The sequence below is a fragment of the Mastigoproctus giganteus genome, chromosome 1 (assembly GCF_048544385.1).
Source record: "Mastigoproctus giganteus isolate SK-2022 chromosome 1, ASM4854438v1, whole genome shotgun sequence".
In the NCBI taxonomy this organism is placed as follows: Eukaryota; Metazoa; Arthropoda; class Arachnida; order Uropygi; family Thelyphonidae; genus Mastigoproctus; species Mastigoproctus giganteus.
The window spans coordinates 71,453,901-71,472,427 of record NC_143575.1 but is presented as its reverse complement, the minus strand read 5'-3'; the positions used below and the strand labels follow the sequence as shown (position 1 = coordinate 71,472,427).

At 36.1% G+C, this 18,527-nt stretch overlaps 1 protein-coding gene across 3 annotated transcripts in view; it reads right to left on the bottom strand.

Moving 5' to 3' along the window:
- Window positions 1–18,527, bottom strand: part of didum (dilute class unconventional myosin) — an 814,019-nt gene that overhangs the window by 399,457 nt on the left and 396,035 nt on the right. For all 3 annotated transcript variants that reach the window (XM_090373351.1, XM_090373360.1, XM_090373369.1), the window contains exons 17-18: window positions 16,588–16,699; window positions 3,244–3,455 (exon numbers count right to left, since the gene is read on the bottom strand). In XM_090373351.1, coding sequence (XP_090229477.1) covers window positions 3,244–3,455; window positions 16,588–16,699 — 324 coding nt within the window. The remainder of the gene's footprint in view (window positions 1–3,243; window positions 3,456–16,587; window positions 16,700–18,527) is intronic.

The following is an 18,527-nucleotide window of genomic DNA, read 5'->3' as shown; positions in this document are numbered from 1 at the left end:
AATCTGTGGAGAAGAGTGATGTACCACAGAACTGAGTTAACAGATAGCATGCCAGTGAAATTAAAAGAATAATCATGGAATGCAACATCAATGATATTTTTAATGCTGATGAGACGGGGATGTTCTATCAGTTACTTCCACATGGTACACTTATGTTAAGGGAGATCTATGCAAAGGAGGGAAGAAATCAAGACAACATTTTAACTGTCTTGTTTTGCTGCAACACTTCTGGAACAGAAAAGTTGAAACCATTGGTCACTGGAAGATATGCAAATCCATGATGTTTTAAGAATGTTCACTCGCTTACCTTTCAAGCAATATTTGATGAATTGCTAAAAAAAACTTGGATGCCAAAATGAAATGGCAAAAGAGGAAATCTTTCTCTTAATTGATAACTGCTCCACATATAATTTGACACGTGTATTAGAAAACATTAAAGTTGAATTTTTACCTCCAAATTGCACAGCAGTTCTCCAACCTTTGGACTCAGGAATCATACATGCAGTAAAAATGCATTACAGAGTCAACTTTTAAAAAAATATTGCTAGAATTAGTTCCAGAGGATAATGAAAAAATAATGCTAAAGAAGCAAGTGATATGATTGTTGTGGCAAGGTAGTTCATAAAAGAGTCAATCATACTGAAGTGTTGGAAGAAGACTTTAATCCTTGCAAACAGTGATCTTGAAGTACAGACAACTGTAACAGAGATGACCAGAATGGAAGTGGAACATGAAGTTAGAGAAATGTGAGATTCTATAGTTGCTGCCACGGGAGTTCCGAGTACAGTTAATTATGAATATTACATAGAAGCAGATGACAATTTATTGACTAAGAGCAAGTTGACAGACCAGGAAATTATTGAAAATGTACAGAAATCTTTGTATAATGCCTGCACAAGGCTTGAAGTGAAGACAACGATGAAAATGTTGCTGAGCACCTGACGAAGAAATTTCACTCACAGAAGCTTTAAACCACCTGAAAAAAAAGTTTATGCGTATTTGTCTTCTACTACTGATGTCCCAGAAAATATTTTTCAGCAGTTAAAAGGCATTGAAAATTTCATTTTTAATGGCACTACTAAAAATGAGACAATCAAAAGTAATGGACTTCTTACCATTATTCTTGATCAAAAAATTTTATTTTTTGATCAAGAATAATGGTAAGATTATTTTAATAAAATAATCTTACCATTATTTTTGATCAAGTAAAAATCTTACTGTTATTTTATTTAATAAATAAAATAACAGTAAGATTATTTTAAAATAAAATTAATTTATATTTATTTTATTCAGTATAATGAGATTTAATCTGTATAAACAAATTTAGATTGGCAATTCCCAGAAAACACCAAAGCCAAATAATGTGAAATATCACAACACTGATACTGTAAACCACTTACAACACTATGACCAATAGATGAAACAACTAAAATTTAAAAACAGTATGACCATTGAGCCCTATCTCGTCAAAAGGCCAGAGAACAGTAACAGAAGCACTGCATTTAAAATGTTACAGAAATCAATGCATCAGTCAACAACTGACAGAACACTACTAGCCCGCCAGTGATATTTCACATTATTTGCCGTTGGTGTTTTTTTTAGATGCCAGTCCAAATTTGTTTATAACTGGGTTGTGAATTATGCTGTATTGGCTTTATATAAAGTATTAAAAATTTTAGGTACGTATTCCTTTCACAATACTCTTGCTCTTAATTTAGTCCCCCACCCCTTCCATTCTCTTCAATGTTTCTTTATTTAACTACTCATTTTTATTGTATTTGCTGTTTGCAGGCTTATCCACTCTGCTGACACATCTTTATTTACTTATGTAACTTACTTTACATTATGTTTCAGGCAACGTCGTTGGCTATGTATGCAGCCACTAATGTTTGCCATTTCTTCATTATTTTATTTTTTCTTTCTTTACTTTATTCTTGTTATTTTTTATAATTTACTAATTAATTTTAATTTATTTAACATGGTTGTAGTGAGTCTAGTTGCTAGGCACTGCTCATACCGCATCTATAGACTGGCTGATTTTACATTTTATTATACTTCGTTTTTCAGTTATCAGTTTGGCTTCACATTGTGAAGGTGCTTAAGCTGTCTTGGTGTTATTTTTCACTGCATGAGGGCCACCGTTGTGCAAATCTATTACATTGGCAGGCTGATAGTGTTCTGACCAATTGATTTGCATGATGTTCAAAATGCAGTAATTCCATGGCCATTGTTGTTCTTGTGACCTGACGAGACAGTACTCAATGGTCATACTGTTTTTAAATTTTAGTTGTTTCGTTTATTGGTCATGATGTTGTGGATGGTTTACGGTATCAATGCTGTGATATTTCACATTATTTGGCTTTGGTATTTTCAAAGGACACCTTTCTACATTTGTTCATATTGGATTAATTTGAGGTATTCAAAATTTTAGGGACATATTTCTTTCACAATACTCTTTCTCTTCATTTAGTTCCTCTCTTTTGTTCTCTTCAATATTTCTTTATTTAACTATTTTTTTTTTTTTTTGTTGTATTCACTGTTCACAGGCTTATCCACTCTGCTGACATCTTTATTTACATGTGTAAATTAATTTACATTTTGTGTGTATGTATTTTTATATTTTATCTACTTCTACCAAATATTCATGTAATTCCTCTTTAACCCTTTCAGTAGTGAGTTTGCTGCATGCAAGTTGGTCCACTCCAATGAATTTTTGTAGTGGTGGGGCTCTGTGTTGAATGAGTTTTCTCATAGAATTTTTAAATTTTATATATAAATGCTTTAAAATATTGTTTCTTGTTTCCACTTTATTGCCCAACAGTAGAGTAAAAAAATTTTAAAAAATCAAATCAGATTTTAAAAAAGAAAAAAAAATTGTAAATAATATCTAGTGTTAATTTTTTGAATCAAAAACATCCTTTACATCTATTTATGTATTATCTGATTACATTTTATCAAACTCTGAACCTGAATTCAATAGAAATGCTTAGATTTCTGCTTTTACCAGCTTACATGAGATCAGATACAATCTTCTCTGATTTTTAATGATACTTTGGTGCTGCCACCTATTACAAACACTTTATGATTAGAAAATTACAAATTAGAAAATGAAATTTGGAAATGCCACTCATCCAAATTTTCAGAACACTATTCTTGAATTCCACTTTTATTTGGAAGAAAAGGGATTTTACACTCAAATTAAGTTTCAAAAGTAACGAAATAATTAGAATAAATTTTAATTACCTTCTTGCTAGAAGTCCTCTAGTATATCTCTGAATGCCAATAGCAGTTCTACGAATACGCAAATAACGGTGCTTCTGTAGCCAACCTCGGACATGTTTTTGAACCATTATGGCACATGCACGAAGCTTATCTGCTCGAAGTTTTTCTAAATAAGCTACCTGTCCAGCTCGGAAAAAAATTTTTGTTTTGCCAAATTGAAATTTATCTTCTTCCTGTAAGTTTGTAATATCAAAATTAAATTTCACACAAATTTGAAATTCAGCATAAAACAGTAAAAGCACAAAGTAAAAAGGGTAAACTGCAGCCATTATCAACCCAGTGCAGGATGGAAGCCTCTTCAACAATTCGTGCTGAGGGATCAAAGTATATAACTGCTTAACAGGTATATGATATGGTAAATTTTTAATTACAACAAGCTCAGGAATTACAGCAGTGCTAACCAAACATTTCTGGATTAAAGAATTCTTTAACATTGGAATAAATGTCAATTAATCCCTTTAATTTTTATATGGGTGGCTAGTTGTTTTGGTAATTCTTCGCACATCAACAATGGATATCATAATGCAACAGATCATTTGGTATACAGTCGATTCCGGTTATTTTGGGACACATCGGGACTAGTGCATTTTGGCCCGATTAAGCGGCTGCCCCAATTATCCGAAGTTTCACGTAAGTAGCTAAAAATACAATTTACCCCCCCCCCCCTTTTACAATTAGTTCACTGTACAATCCAATCACGTTACGACGAACTCACCGTAGTAAAGTACCGTTCACTTTATGATGTGCAGTAAGCGCCGGTCATTGTGATCACGTTTGTGAACTGAATTTTAATTCTATGAAAACAGCGATTCTAATTAGCGAAAATAGGAGGAATATTATCCACAGGCTATAAAAGTAAAGATATATTAAGCAAATTTACCCTTTATTACCTTACCAATTAAAAAATTAAATGATACGTGCAAATCGGAAGAATATACGTGATGATCGGAATAATTAATACGTACTGTAATATGTACATACTAACTAAACTAGTTGACACTTCTGTTCACTGACATTTGTTGGTGGGGGCTGAAATTTAAAACAGTAAAAAAATAAGCAATCAATAACAAAGAACAGGGCACACACAAATTGCAAGTAACACAACACGCGCAAGTGAGAACGGAGTAACAAATTAGGAAGCTTTAAAAATAGGAATGAAGAGAAGATTCTGAAAATAATTTTTTTTATATGATTGAAGATTCCATGGAAGTGTAAACACATTTTACCATAATAACCCACAGAATTCCAGCTGTCGGTATTACCGCAAATTCAATAAGATCGAGTTTACTGTCCGTTTATTGCACAAACAGAAAAGCTCAATAAACAGGTGACTGCTAATTGTTTTTATTGTTTTATGGTCGTGACCTCCAGAAATCCGACCGAACTATGTGGTACGGTCGGAGACAATCGTAGGGTAATTTCCAGTGCTGAGGTCTCCTGCCCCGATTAAACGGCATTTTGTCCCAATTAAGCGAAGTAAACCCTGGCTATTTTCTCGATTGGTTTTTGTTTTTTAAGATTTGCCCCAAATAAACGGCTGCCCCGATTAACCGGTGGCCCAAATAACCGGAATCCACTGTATTATGTTTATTACGGAAACTAAATCCATTTTATGAAAGTTTTATTCTGTGTTTTTTTTTTTTTTTTTTTTTTTTTTGTTTGCATTTTATTCCATTTTATCATCATACTTGTTGACCTATTAACTGAAGAAGTGCAACTGTATCCAGGTTTTTCTGGCCTGTTCTTGTTTATATTTTAGGGAATTATCTGTTGTTGGATATCTGCAGAAGGTATTCCAACTTTATTTTGTTTTCATGCAGTCTTTGTTCCACAAGGAATTTAGTTGCATTGGAAAACAAGTTGAGGTTTTTGGTGGTGTTGTTTGTGAAGATGCTTGTATTAAGGTATCTGTGACATGTTTCGGTGCTTTGTCAGTTGATTTTTATTCAATGATCTATGGATTAAATATTGTCAGTTCTCTAAACTTAATACAAGTTTTTTTTTTTTTTTTTTTTTTCAATTTTCCAGAAGGGTGGTTTGCTAGGATAGCAGGGAAGAGTTTCTGGTCAGTGTGGTGATCACTGAGAAGTGATTGCTACTTTATGGATTTTCAATTACTTGCCAGGTTAATTCAGGTATAACTGAGGGTGTACATATACTTAGACCTCTGCCTACTATGTCTGATAGGGGCAAAAATTGGTGATGTTGTAAAGCAGATATCATTTTTTAAGGGCACAAAAGGTGATATTGTTGTATACGCTGCCGCTAATGACATTAAGAGTAAGCGTTCTGCAGATTTACTTAACAAGTACAGGACAATGTTGAAAAAAAGTCGCGAGTTAGGACTGAATTTAAAAGTGTCTGCAATTCTTCCCAAAGACACGACAGCAGGGAGTATATGATGAGGGCCTTGTCAATCAATTCGGCCCTGGAGAGAGATTGTGCAAGGCCCATGGGGTAGAACTTTTTCAGTGTGGTCTGTGCCTGTTAACAGGATAAACTGCTTCTACAGGGATGGGTACACTTAATAGAAATGGTGCAAGAATATTTGCTGATGCTATCGAAGTAGTGTTAGATGGGTTGGACAACTGCTAGCTTGGGGGTAATCACAGACTAAAAGATTAACGGTGTCCACAGACAGAGGCAAAAGTGATTCTTGCACTGCTTCTATTAGAATGAGCAGCAGCATTGAAAGCTAGGAGCTGGGAATTTCCAAGACTGCTGGGAGTCATAGTGGAACAAGTTGTTGTTGTTTGGTTTTTAGGAGCATTAGCAACTAAGGCCATATTGCTCCAGGGATATGCGGTGGTCATTCCCTGACCTTTCTGCATCCTCCATATTTGGTGGTCATGGGCTCGAACCCTGGTCTAATCAAGAAACGTGTGCTACGCACTGCTACTCCTGCCCACCTGGCTATGGAGGTGCCTGTGGAACAAGTAAATACATGGGCTGTGTTAGGGTAATTAAAAGTAGAAACAGGTGCATGTATACTTGCATATACACCAATACTAGAAGTATGGTTGCTAAATTTGATGAGTTTGCAGTGCTGATTTCCAGATATCGACTGGAACTTGTGTATTGGTCACTCGCACACTACAAGACTTTTGTGAATTTACTGGATGACTGTTTTCTACAGCAGAATGTTTGAGAGGCAACCAGAGAGAATAATACTCTTGTTCTGATTATCAGCAGTGATTATTCATGCATTAAGCATTTGCAGAAAAAGGAACCACTGGGTGACAGTGATCATAGTATACTGATGTGGGATTTACTTAAAGATGTAACTACATCAAGGGTAAAGAGAAGGGTTTTTGCTTTCATAAAGGTAACTACAGTGTCTCAGAGATTTTTTAATTTCTATACAGTGGAATCAACTGATGATGTTACCAACGGTGAATTTTAAATGGGAAGCCTTCAGGGAATTAATCTTGGAGGCTACCCGGCTTTTCATACCAACTAAGAAATACTGTTCAAGGTTTAGGCCATTCTATCACAAAGTCTCTCCACTCAGTCCCACAGATGTACAGCTTCTGCATGACTTTTCTATAGATACTTCCATGGGCAATGTTCTTCTGAACTGGCATCTGATATTCACTCTTCCAAACCAGTCCAAATACACTGCAACCAGTCAGCATCTATTTACAGTCCATGCCAGTTCAGAAGAACAGTGCCCATGGAAAGAGTGTTCAAACTCACAGTCAACTTTCCCTTCTACTACTGTTTTGTGGAACTCTTTCTTCATGGGTATTTCCAAAAAGTACAATCTACAGAAATTTAAGTGTAATGTCAATAAGTACCTCCTAATTCTCAACCTTCAACCATGCATGTTATTAAGTACTATTGGTTCTAAAACCATTCATGTTTGGGTTTTGAAAAAAAAAAAAAAATCTCAATACAAAAATGAAACCTAGGGATCTACCCAATCTTTTTCCACGTGCAACAAAGAAAATGAAACTAAAGCACCATGCAAGGTCCTCACAAAAAAAAAAAATAAACAAAAAATTTTAAAAACTTCAAAATTTTTAAAATTTATTGCACCAAGGAAATTAAAAAAAAAATATATATATATATATATACAATACTCAATAGAAGTGTTATAGAGTAATTGTACATATTGGTGATAGTCTCTTTCTGTACATAGTTAGGAGCGAACTGGGTTTGCTACTTAGCACATCAATTTCATACTGTAGAGGCACTTCGCCATGAGCTGCTTTTGTATTGCACTACTCTAAATAAAAGACACTGCTCCAGCCTAGAAATATATTGGCTTTTATTTGAAAAGCATGCCACTACACGGACTCAGGTTTCAATCCTTTTTGGAATCTCAACAGTGGGCATGTAGACACATGAAGACCCAAACAACCAGTAATGAGATATATATCCAAAATATGAGATGCAAGATGGTGCAGTAAGTAAAGCAGACAGTTAAGTTAGTTAAGACAGTGAGTGCAAAAGCCTCAAGTTATGTAAGGTATAAAAAGTCATTTTAAGTGTTGCTCACTTCACTCAATTTGCTACTTATAGCTTTCATAACTTGAAGCATTTGCTTTAGGCTTAACTATGTCTACTTTACTTGGTGCACCATCCTGCATCTGATATACGAGGGTGGCTTGAAAAATTTGTGGCCTGAGTATGAGAGGAGTAGTGGCAAAAAATGAATGACTAGTGAGAGTTCAGCATATTGTCAGGCTCCTGGGCATCTCATCTGAACATGGGTACCACATAATAACATAGGTTCTGGTTCTCACAATGAAAAAGGTGTCAGCATAATGAGTCCTAAAATTGTTGAAAGTACATCAAAAACACAAAAAAGTTGTCAAGTCAAGTGAACATTTCAATGTTTTCAAGCATATCAGCAAATTTCTTTGTAAGATTTATAACAATCGATGAGATGTGGGTAATCGTTTTCAGCCAGAGACATATGATGGAAGAAAGTAAGCTTAAATAGCATCAACAAAAAAAAAAAAAAAACCCTTTCCATTTCACCCATCCAATCACTTCTAATATTTGTCTAGTTCTGCCTTGAATTTATTTAAGCTATCAACTTCTACAACAACAGATGGAAGTTTGTTCCAGCAATCAATCAACCACTGTCTTTCCTCGATTTGAATTTATGTTCCCTCAGGCGATTATCTGGGCAACAGGAAGAATACCACTGGCACTGAGCTTTTTCATACCATTCAAGGCCTTATACACCTCAATCAGATCCTCTCGCAGGTGCTTAGTCTCCAGACACTGCAATTTGTAGAGCTTAAGCCTTTCTTCATAAGAGCAACCCTTTGTTCCATTCACTAATCTTGTTTGGGATGTAGAGCTGCTCGTTCCAGCAGCTCTACATCCTTCCTAAAATGAGGCCTCCACACCTGTATACAGTACTCAAGGTGTGGCCTGACCATTGCCTTATACAAGGGAATAATCACCTCTAAGAGTAGCAGATGCTCTGCTACTCTTGCAGACCATCTGCACTGCTCAGAAAACTTCATATCTAACTGCACAATTACCCACAGATCCTTTTCATTCTCTCCCACCCTGAGTGTAGTACCACACATAATTGATACATTACTCTGCAGTTACTGCTACCCATATGCAGTATTTTACATTTGTCAATGTTAAACTTCAGTTGCCACCTCTCAGCCCATCTGCTCGACTTTTCTAGATCCTGTTGGAGAAGCATACTGTCATTAGTGTCATTAACAACCCTGCCAACCTTCGTGTCGTCTGCAAACATAGACATTAAGCCTGATATACCTTCATCAATATCATTAATAAATACAGAAAACAACAATGGTCCCAACACTGAACCCTAGGGGACTCCACTAATAACATTAGTCCACAAAGAGCAGTGTCCATTGATTACTACTCTCTGTCTTCTCCCAATTAACCATCCCTTTATCCATAGCTGCAATTTGCCCATAATGCCATACTGCTCCAATTTGTAAAGTAGTTTTCCATGAGCAACAGTATCAAAAGCTTTCCTAAGATACAAGTATATGAGATCAAAATTATTTTCTACATTCAGTTCCTTTGTGACCACATCATAGTAACCAATCAAATTGGTCAGACAAGACCCTTAACAAACCCATGCTGTGTCCAAACTATAACTGAAGTTTTGTCTAGATGATCATGCAGTGCTTATTTAACCAGTGCCTCCATTAATTTCCCCAGAACAGAAATTAAACTAACAGATCTGTAATTACTTGTGTCACCCTTTGATCCTCCTTTGTGAATTGGGGTCACATTTGCACATCTCTAGTCCATGGCTGTCTCCCCGAGTCCAAGGAAGCTCTCATAATTATGGCTAAGGGAGCAGTCTAAACACTAGAAACAGAGATAAAAAGCCAAGTCAATTCCCTTGCTGACAAGGTTAGAGCATCAGTTTTTTGGATAGTGATGGAGTGTTGCTAGTAAATTACTCTCAGAAAACAGACAGTCACAGGAGCATATTACAGAGACCTTGTCAGGTATTTAGTTATTATTATTATTATTAATTAATTTTATTATTTATGTGAATACATCAAATGCTGATGAAATCTTAGCAAAGGAGTCTGATTCCATCTGAACAACATGCCTGCTCAAGTCTTTCATCGCCATGGCTGCACTGTATGAGTGCAGTATCGAAATCTCGGATCATCCCTCTTAATCACCATATCTAGCCCCATTGGGCTTTCACCTATTTCCTACTTTGAAAAATTTCCTGGCTGGCATCCATTTTCCCAGCAACAATGAAACATTGCTGCAGTGGATGCAGTCCTGTAGGCCTATGAGAAATATTTCTTCACAGTTGGAATCAACACAATGTCACATCAGTGATAACAGCCTTCAAAGGGGACTATGTAGAAAAGTAAAAGTAACATGTTACTAGACACCTTCATACTTGGGCACAAACTTTTCAACTGTTCCTTGTATTGTGTATATTCCTCATCACTGGGTTGTTAAGGTCTTCACATGCTTATGTTCTCACAAAAAAGATTGAAACCCAAGTCTGGACAATGCGTTAGTTGCCTGACAGCACTGGGGGTTCCCCTCATTTCTGGTTTATATTCTTTGTAAGTGACACAGAACTCTGCAGAGGCCAGAGATTTAAAAAGTGTGTGGTGTGGGGAGTGGTTTGTTGTGTAGTGTTATGTTATGTTCTGTTGTTTCTCTGACCATTTAGCCATTGGGCCCTTATTGGGACCAACCGTTGCCCACACTTTGCCACGTGGAGGCAGGTCAGGCACCCAGTAGATTATTTAAGTACTCTGGCAGGACCCGCCATCTATTTTCTGAGGATTTCAGTGGCAAGAGCTATATATATAACAAAAGGGAAAAATGTGTGTGGGGGGGGGGGTGAACACTAGAATTTGGCATGGCTGAAAGAGGTTTACGAGAAAGCAGTTGAATTTTTAGACAATTAGAATTTGGTGGCATTGTTAGGGGCATACTCAGTCGGTTTAGTTAGAGTGGAGGAGGAGGAGGAGGAGGCTGGAGACTGGGAGTAACGGGTAGAAGGATGGGGATGATAGAGTAGGCATCCCCAAAGAGGTCAGTGGGAACGAGCCCCACCAGGCGAAGTATGGGGGAGGCAGGGAGGGGAGGAGACAGTTGTTGTTGTTATTTGGTTTTTAGGAGCATTAGCAACTAAGGCCATATTGCTCTGGGGATATGCGGTTGTCATTCCCTGACCTTTCCACATCCTCCGTATTTGGTGGTCACGGGGTCAAACCCCAGTCTAATCAAGAAGTGTGTGCTACGCACTGCTACTCCTGCCCACCTGGCTACGGAGGTGCTAGGGGGAGACGGAGACCTGTCACCTCCCTCCCCTGTCTGGGGCTGCGGTTTTAAAGGGAACTGAGTTAGAGTACCCAGTTCAGATTGCCAAATGGCATGTTGGCAGCAAAGCTGCAGTATGTCTGTCTTCATCGGTGATAGTTGTCAGGTCCACGTCTTGTCGAATTCGGTTAGGAAGGTCAAACTGCCTATCCCTCTCCAGGGGTGGGATATGTCAGCTGGCAGTTTGTTGTTGTTGTTGTTTTTGGTTTTTAGGAGCATTAGCAACTAAGGCCATATTGCTCCGGGATAAGCGGTAGCCATTCCCTGACCTTTCCGCATCCTCCGTATTTGGTGGTGACGGACTCGAACCCCGGTCTAATCAAGAAGCGTGTGCTACGCACTGCTGCTTCTTCCCACCTGGCTACGGAGGCGCCTCAGCTGGCAGTGGGGGACTCAACCAGGCGAGGGAGTGAGAGAGAGAGAGACATTTACTTCATTCATAATCTGCATTCTCACTCTACTTGTATTCTATTTTTATACTCCCCCCCCCCGTTAGGTTATATATAGATATATATTTTTTTTATTTTTTTTTTCCTCTCCCTCACTCATTCATCTCTTTCTCATGCACTGGTGGGATGCAATGGTGTGTAATGTAATTTAAATACTAATGCTTAATAATTAAGTTAAATAAGAAAGAATATAAAATATTAAAACTAGGATAAGTGTGTACTTAACTGTAACATTTATGGTTTGTGTTCTTTTTCTCACACATTTACACTCTCATTCATTCTTCTGGCTTTCATTTCATTTGTTCAACTCTTTCTTTCTGCACTGCACTGCACTCTCTGGGCACTTCAACTTACTATTATTCTTCAGTTGTTGTTATTTGGTTTTTAGGAGCATTAGCAACTAAGGCCATATTGCTTTGGAGATATGAGGTGACCTTTCCACATCCTCTGTATTTAGTGGTCACAGGCTCGAACCACGGTCTAATCAAGAAGCGTGTGATACGCACTGCTGCTCCTGCTCACCTGGCTACGGAGGTACCTATTCTTCAGTTGTGGTGCAGGCCTAGCCTGCAAGTTTTTTGCAGGCCAGGGGAGAATGCAGTGATAGTGTTTGTGTTGTTAGTAAATGTTTATTAGTATATATAAAGTAGTGTAAGTTATTATTAACTTTGTATTCTTTCAGCCAATTACATTTGCCCTTCCACTCATTCTCATTCATTCACCCTCTTTCCCTTGTGCTGGGTCACTCTTTCTTTCACCAAAACTGACATTTACTCCCTTTTACCATAATTCCTAATTCACTCAGTCACCAGCCTATTCATTCTGTCTTTCATTCTACATTGCATCCCCTTGCTACCAAGCTTAGTGATATTTTTCAGCTAATATGCTTCCCTGGCTGTTTGTACATCTCTCCCCACCACATGGTAACTTATTTGGTGTTCTGCCCCAGGTTCCTACACATGGCAGGGTATTGTGATCACATTTGTGATCACTGTTATTGCATTGATCCATGTTCTTTTATACAGGCACTGTCCTTTGAAGTAGCATTCACTGTTGAAGCAGTGAGACTTAATTCCTATGCAATAGATGACAAACTTTGTCCTGCTTCTTACTTCTCAATAATTTTCATCATTTCTAAATCAATTTTGTTTGGTTTCCTAGCACTGCTACCACTTGCAATTTCCGTTGGTCGTTTTCCCTTCATCATTGTAATAAGTAAATAGGAATGAAGAGAAGATTCTGAAAATTTATTTGTTTTTTATATGATTGATTTCTTTTTTGAAAGATTTCAATAATGTAAAAACCCACAAAATTCCAGTTATGGGGATTATCGAAAATGCAATAAGATTGAGTTTACTACCCATTTATAATTAGATGCACTAATAGAAAAGCCCAATAAACCGGAAAGTGCAAATTGTTTTTATTGTTTCATGGCCATGACCTCCAGAACTGTTCTTTAGAAAAATATCAACAAATCCATTCAAAATTGATTCTTATAACAGAACATAATATGTTCCGCTCATCATTATCATCATTGTTCATCACAATATGTTCCCTTTCATTGTTATCATATTATGATAATGATGAAAGGGTAGTGCTCCATTACAAAAACGACTTTTAGAGAGATAAATAGCTTAGTTATATAGCAAAAATTTCAACTTCCAAGGTCTTGGAATGAATTACCAAAAAAAAAAAAAAAAAACACAATGTGTTATTGGGTTCACCTTGCGATGTTTTCACAATACTTCCATTTATTGCAATAGGACATAAAATATGTTTCCACGATTTTTTTAAGTTTACATCGGCCGGCAAAAACATATAGAGTGAAACTTCCCTTTAACGGACAGCCATGGGGAACGAAAATGTATCCGTTAGAGAGAAGTGTCCGCTAACAAGAAGTCTAAGGGAGAAAAAAAAAAAAAAAAGAAAGAAAAATCGTTAAACGTTTAATGTAAAAATAAATTAACATATATACAGATTTTGAACAATATTTTTGTAAATAATATACAGTTACATACACAAGAGATAAAGAAAAATCGTTAAACGTTTAATGTAAAATTAAATTAAATTATATACAGATTTTGCACAATATTTTTGTAAATAATATACATACAATTGTGCTATGCATATTATGACTTTATCTTAAGAAAAATACATACAGTAATCACTTATTTTCTTCTGCACCTTCTTCCGGCTGATAATTTTGTTTTCAACATTTGTTTGGAGTGAAGAAACCATCGAAAGTCCTTCAGTAAGATACTTCAGCGGCGAAAAACATTTTTAAACGATTGATTTGTATGAGCGCTTCTTCTATTTTTATCGGTGGTTCGTCGTTAATATGTTCTTCGAAATAATGACCTCCTTCCATTTCTTCATCCTCATGAGGAACTTCTTGAAAAATATCGATGATAATGTCATTGATATCTATAGCACCATCTTCTGTAGTGAGGTTTGAGTCTATATCTTTGTAGCCAGGGTCACTTGTAGCTGAAGTATCGTACATTATCAATAGATGAAGTTCTTGTTCTTCTTGGTGCTCCACATTTGCTGTTCACAACTTCAATTTTTGCGTTTGACAAGCCAGACTTTACAAAACAGTTCACGACAGTTTGTTTTTTAATTGCGTTTACTGAAGAGGAAATCCATTGAATCGCATCTAGGATGCTGATTTTCTTTGCAAGGTCACTCGCACATGTTACATCGTTCATGTTTGCAATGAGATGTCTTAAAACACGTTTTCTGTAGTGAAGTTTAAAATTTTTTATTATCCCTTGATCCAAGGGCTGACACTCTGCAGATGTGTTTGGTGCAGAAAAACGATTTGAATGTTGGACAATTCAATGTGCGAGTGAGATGCAGCATTATCCATGAAAAGAATAATTTTTCTATTTTGATGAATCATGTTTTGGTTAAAGTGACTTATCCATTCGCTCATGATATCTCTTGTCATCCACGCTTTTTATTAGACTTCCAATCAACATTCAAGATTCAACTTTATGCCCTTTAAACAACGAGGATTTTGTGGTTTTCCTATAACAAGAGGTTGTTCAAAGTCTCCCAGCATATTTGTACACAATAGTACAGTCAAGTGTTCCTTAGAAATTTTTTTGCCCTGGCACTTTTCGTTTTTTAGACTCATTGTTTTTTCAGGAAGAACTTTAAAAAACAACCCTGTTTCGTCACAGTTGTAAATATCCTTAGCTTCAAAATCACGACATAAATCTTCCAATTTGACAGTCCACTTTGTTAGAACCCCAGTATCAACAGATCCACCTTCACCACTTACGGTTTTCCAAGAAATTTTATGCCGAGTTTTGAACTTGTCTAGCCATCCCACAGAAGCTTTGAACTCATTTACTCCCATAGATTTCGCAACCTCCAAAGCCTTTTCTCCAAATACTAGGCCCATTAATGGGAATTTTTTTAGCACATGCGCGACAAAACCACTCGTACGTAACATTGTCAATTTGAAGTCCAACAGTTTTCGGGAATGATTTTTGAACCTGATAATTTCCGTGTTGCCAAAATTGTTTGAGCAGTTCATTTTTTTTCTTTAGGATGTTGCTTACCTGCGTCTTCTCGATTTTGAATTTTGCAGCGAGATTGCGAACACTATTTTTTTGCCGATCATACGCATTAATGAGTTCGACTTTATCTTTTAAAGTTAAATGTTTACGAGAAGACATTGTGCACTTCACACGACACTGAACAAAACTGAAAAGATGAAAGGCCGACCATATTCCCCCCCCCTGCACACACCGAATTCATCAGAAGTTTTACATGTGCCTTAAAATTCTTGAAAAAGGGTTTAGAACCGCGACGCAAACCTTGATAAAATTCAGAGAATCGGAAATAGAAAATAAACACACGATTGAGGCAATATGTGGAAGAAAAGTTCCTAGAAAAAGGGCCGTAAGCTCGCCCGCTGTCCGTTATGGGGAGATCAAATTAAGTGCTAATCTAAACAAAACAGTGCAGATTGCCTGTCCGCGTCCGTTACAGAGAATGTCCACTAGACAGAAGCTGCAAACACGTTAAAACCAATGGAGGTGAGTTGGGGAATTTGAAAATGTCCGTTGTAGAGAGATGTCCGTTAACGAGAGGTGTCCGTTAGGAGAAGTTTCACTGTATAAAGTTGAATTTACAGAAGTCGAGTATTATGTAAGTTGGGGAATGCCTGTAAGAGAAAAGTCCTTAAAGCTGTTTCATGGTTAATCTCTTCTGTAAACAGCAAGTTCATCTATGAACACAAAAAAAAAACCTTATTTTTCTGCACAACCAAGGTAAAATTTCACATCTGCATTTTTAAATGCTTTACTAACCCACACTGGGTGTTCTCTCTCTCTCTCTCTCTCTCTCAGCTGTCCTAAAATAACATTGAATTCAGTCAATTGTTTGCTTGTGCAAAGGGCTGACTAATTTATTTATTGACCAACTTTATGACTAGTTTGTGTATCTGTAACTAAACTAGCAAGAAGTTTAGTGCTAGTTATGAAGTTTACTGAGTTGGTGGCCGTGCAAGAAGAGAGAAGTTTGCTTTTTTTTTTTTTTTTTTGCATGGATTACATTTCGAATAATTCAAAATAGTATTAATGAGGATATACTGTATTATTCCATTATTCTTATGTATTTACGCCAGCATATTTTAAAGCACAAACATCACTGAATTTTTCAAAAGAACAACAATGCCCCTTCTCATATTGTTGGAACCGTAACTAAAAACATAACCAAAATAAGATTAAAATTTTTCTCTCGTTAGCTAAGTTTATTGACATGACTTTTAATGCACACTGAATAAAAAAATAAATAAATAAAATTCAACCAAAGCACTTATTTCAAATCAGATGAATAAATTATGATGCAGGACAGTGGAGAAAACATTCACAGTCGAATGAAATTATGTTGTAAAAGAATAGGAGTTGTGAATGTGTGTAAAGTACCATCATCAGTCAAATCCATTTACTTGTTAGACAATCTACATATATTCTTGATAAATAAGAAAATCATTTTCATAACATAAACAATGCAAAAATTCATTCCTTACTTTAATGATATTCGCTAATATTTTATGACAAGTAGTTCTCAAATCAGAGCGTTTTATATCTTTTGACCTAGTGAGAACTCTGTATCTATTCAAAAAGTCTTGGTATGTCCATCTGAAAATGAAACAGTGAAAAAGATGAGTACAAGAAAAAGTTAAATCCCTATCAAGTATTAAAGTAAATGAAATAACAGAAGTTTCAAATGCTATTGAGGAAAATTATATCAGTATACTCTAGTTTTAAATCGTTATAATTTAATCTATTACAAATCAACTATTTTTTTTTAATTTACTAAATCTTAAATCTAGCAAGCTTACATTCTGTGATATTATAATTTTATATTTTTTTGAAAATCCACATAAAGCTGAGCTTTCTCTCTCTCTCTCTCTCTCTCTCTCTCTCTCTCTCTCTCTCTCTCTCTCTCTCTCTCTCTCTCTCTCTCTCTCTCCCCCTTAAAATTGTATGTAAAAAAAATTTTTAAACATATGTAAGTATAGAAGGCTAAAGTGTCCACTATGAAGATGCCAATCTAAAAGCAATAAGAAAATAGAAAGGCTAAAGGCTAAAATAAATATAAAATATCTAGAGTACAAATATAAAACATAAAAATGTAAAAAATAAATATAAAACATCTAAAGTATCTATAGTGAAATACAATATGGTCATTCCTTTCACAGTCCATACAGGAATTTACAATTCTTTGGGAGGTGGGGGAGGAAGAAAGAAAGAAAAATGTCAGTTCTCAATGTGAACCAATAACTGAAGTGTTTGGATTAATAACGGACCAACTATTGATCCAAAAACATCACAAAAATACAAGGTATCCACTCTCCATAATTCAGGATCAATACTCAAAAATCCTTAATGCTACATTAATATGAAAACTGTATATCACCTTAGCATGATTAAGTCTAGGAATCAACACAGGATTGGATCTCAAGTTTTGACCGGGAATTCTTGAGGCTATATGCAATGAGGCTATATTGGCAAAGTGTTACCTTGACAATAAACTAGATCCTTGGCAGAAACTATATTCAGACTTTAAGATCAAGAACTTTAATTTCTTTGACTAACTCCAATCTAAATGAAGAGACCCTGAGGTTTATATTAAAAAAAAAAAAAAAAAAAAAAAACACATTTCAAAATACAGAATTCCATTCCTCCTATGACACGATATGAATCATTCCTGCATATGCCCAAATTTGCAAGGAATATATACCAACCGATCAGATAAAGGACAAAAACTATCTGCTGAATATTAACAATTCAGTCACTTCGCACAAGTACATTTTTAATTCCAATCAGTCATCATTAAAGAACATCTAACAGCTAAACAATGATTCAGAAATCCTAATTTCCTGTCCATAAATATGTAGCTCTGAAGTTCAAATCACATAGGTTGCAAATACGTATTACACTATCTAAAACTAGATAGTGTAATATGTATCACTGCAATTAGGAATCTGTTAGCTTAGCTAGTATTGTCAATTAATCAATTAAATTTATTAATCTTATTAATTTTCATTGTTAATCAATTAAATTGTACTTAAACAGAAATCATGGCCCAGACTAGAGCAGCAAAGCAACAGGAGTGCTGTGGCTTGAGGGAGAACTGCAGGAGGGATTCTCCAATGCATCACAGTCTAAAAAAATGTGCAACTTGAAATGTTTGTGGAGCTTTCTGTTTGTTTGTTATTTGGTTTTTAGGAGCATTAGCAACTAAGGCCATATTGCTCCGGGATATGCGGTGGTCATTCCCTGACCTTTCCATATCCTCCGTATTTGGTGGTGACGGGCTCAAACCTCAGGCTAATCAAGAAGCGTGTGCTATGCACTGCTGGTGGAGCTTTCTAGAACAGGACATGATCAAGCCAAGGAGGGTGTGTGTGTGTGTGTGTGTGTGTGTGTGTGTGTGTGTGTGTGTGTGTGTGTCAGGTGAAAA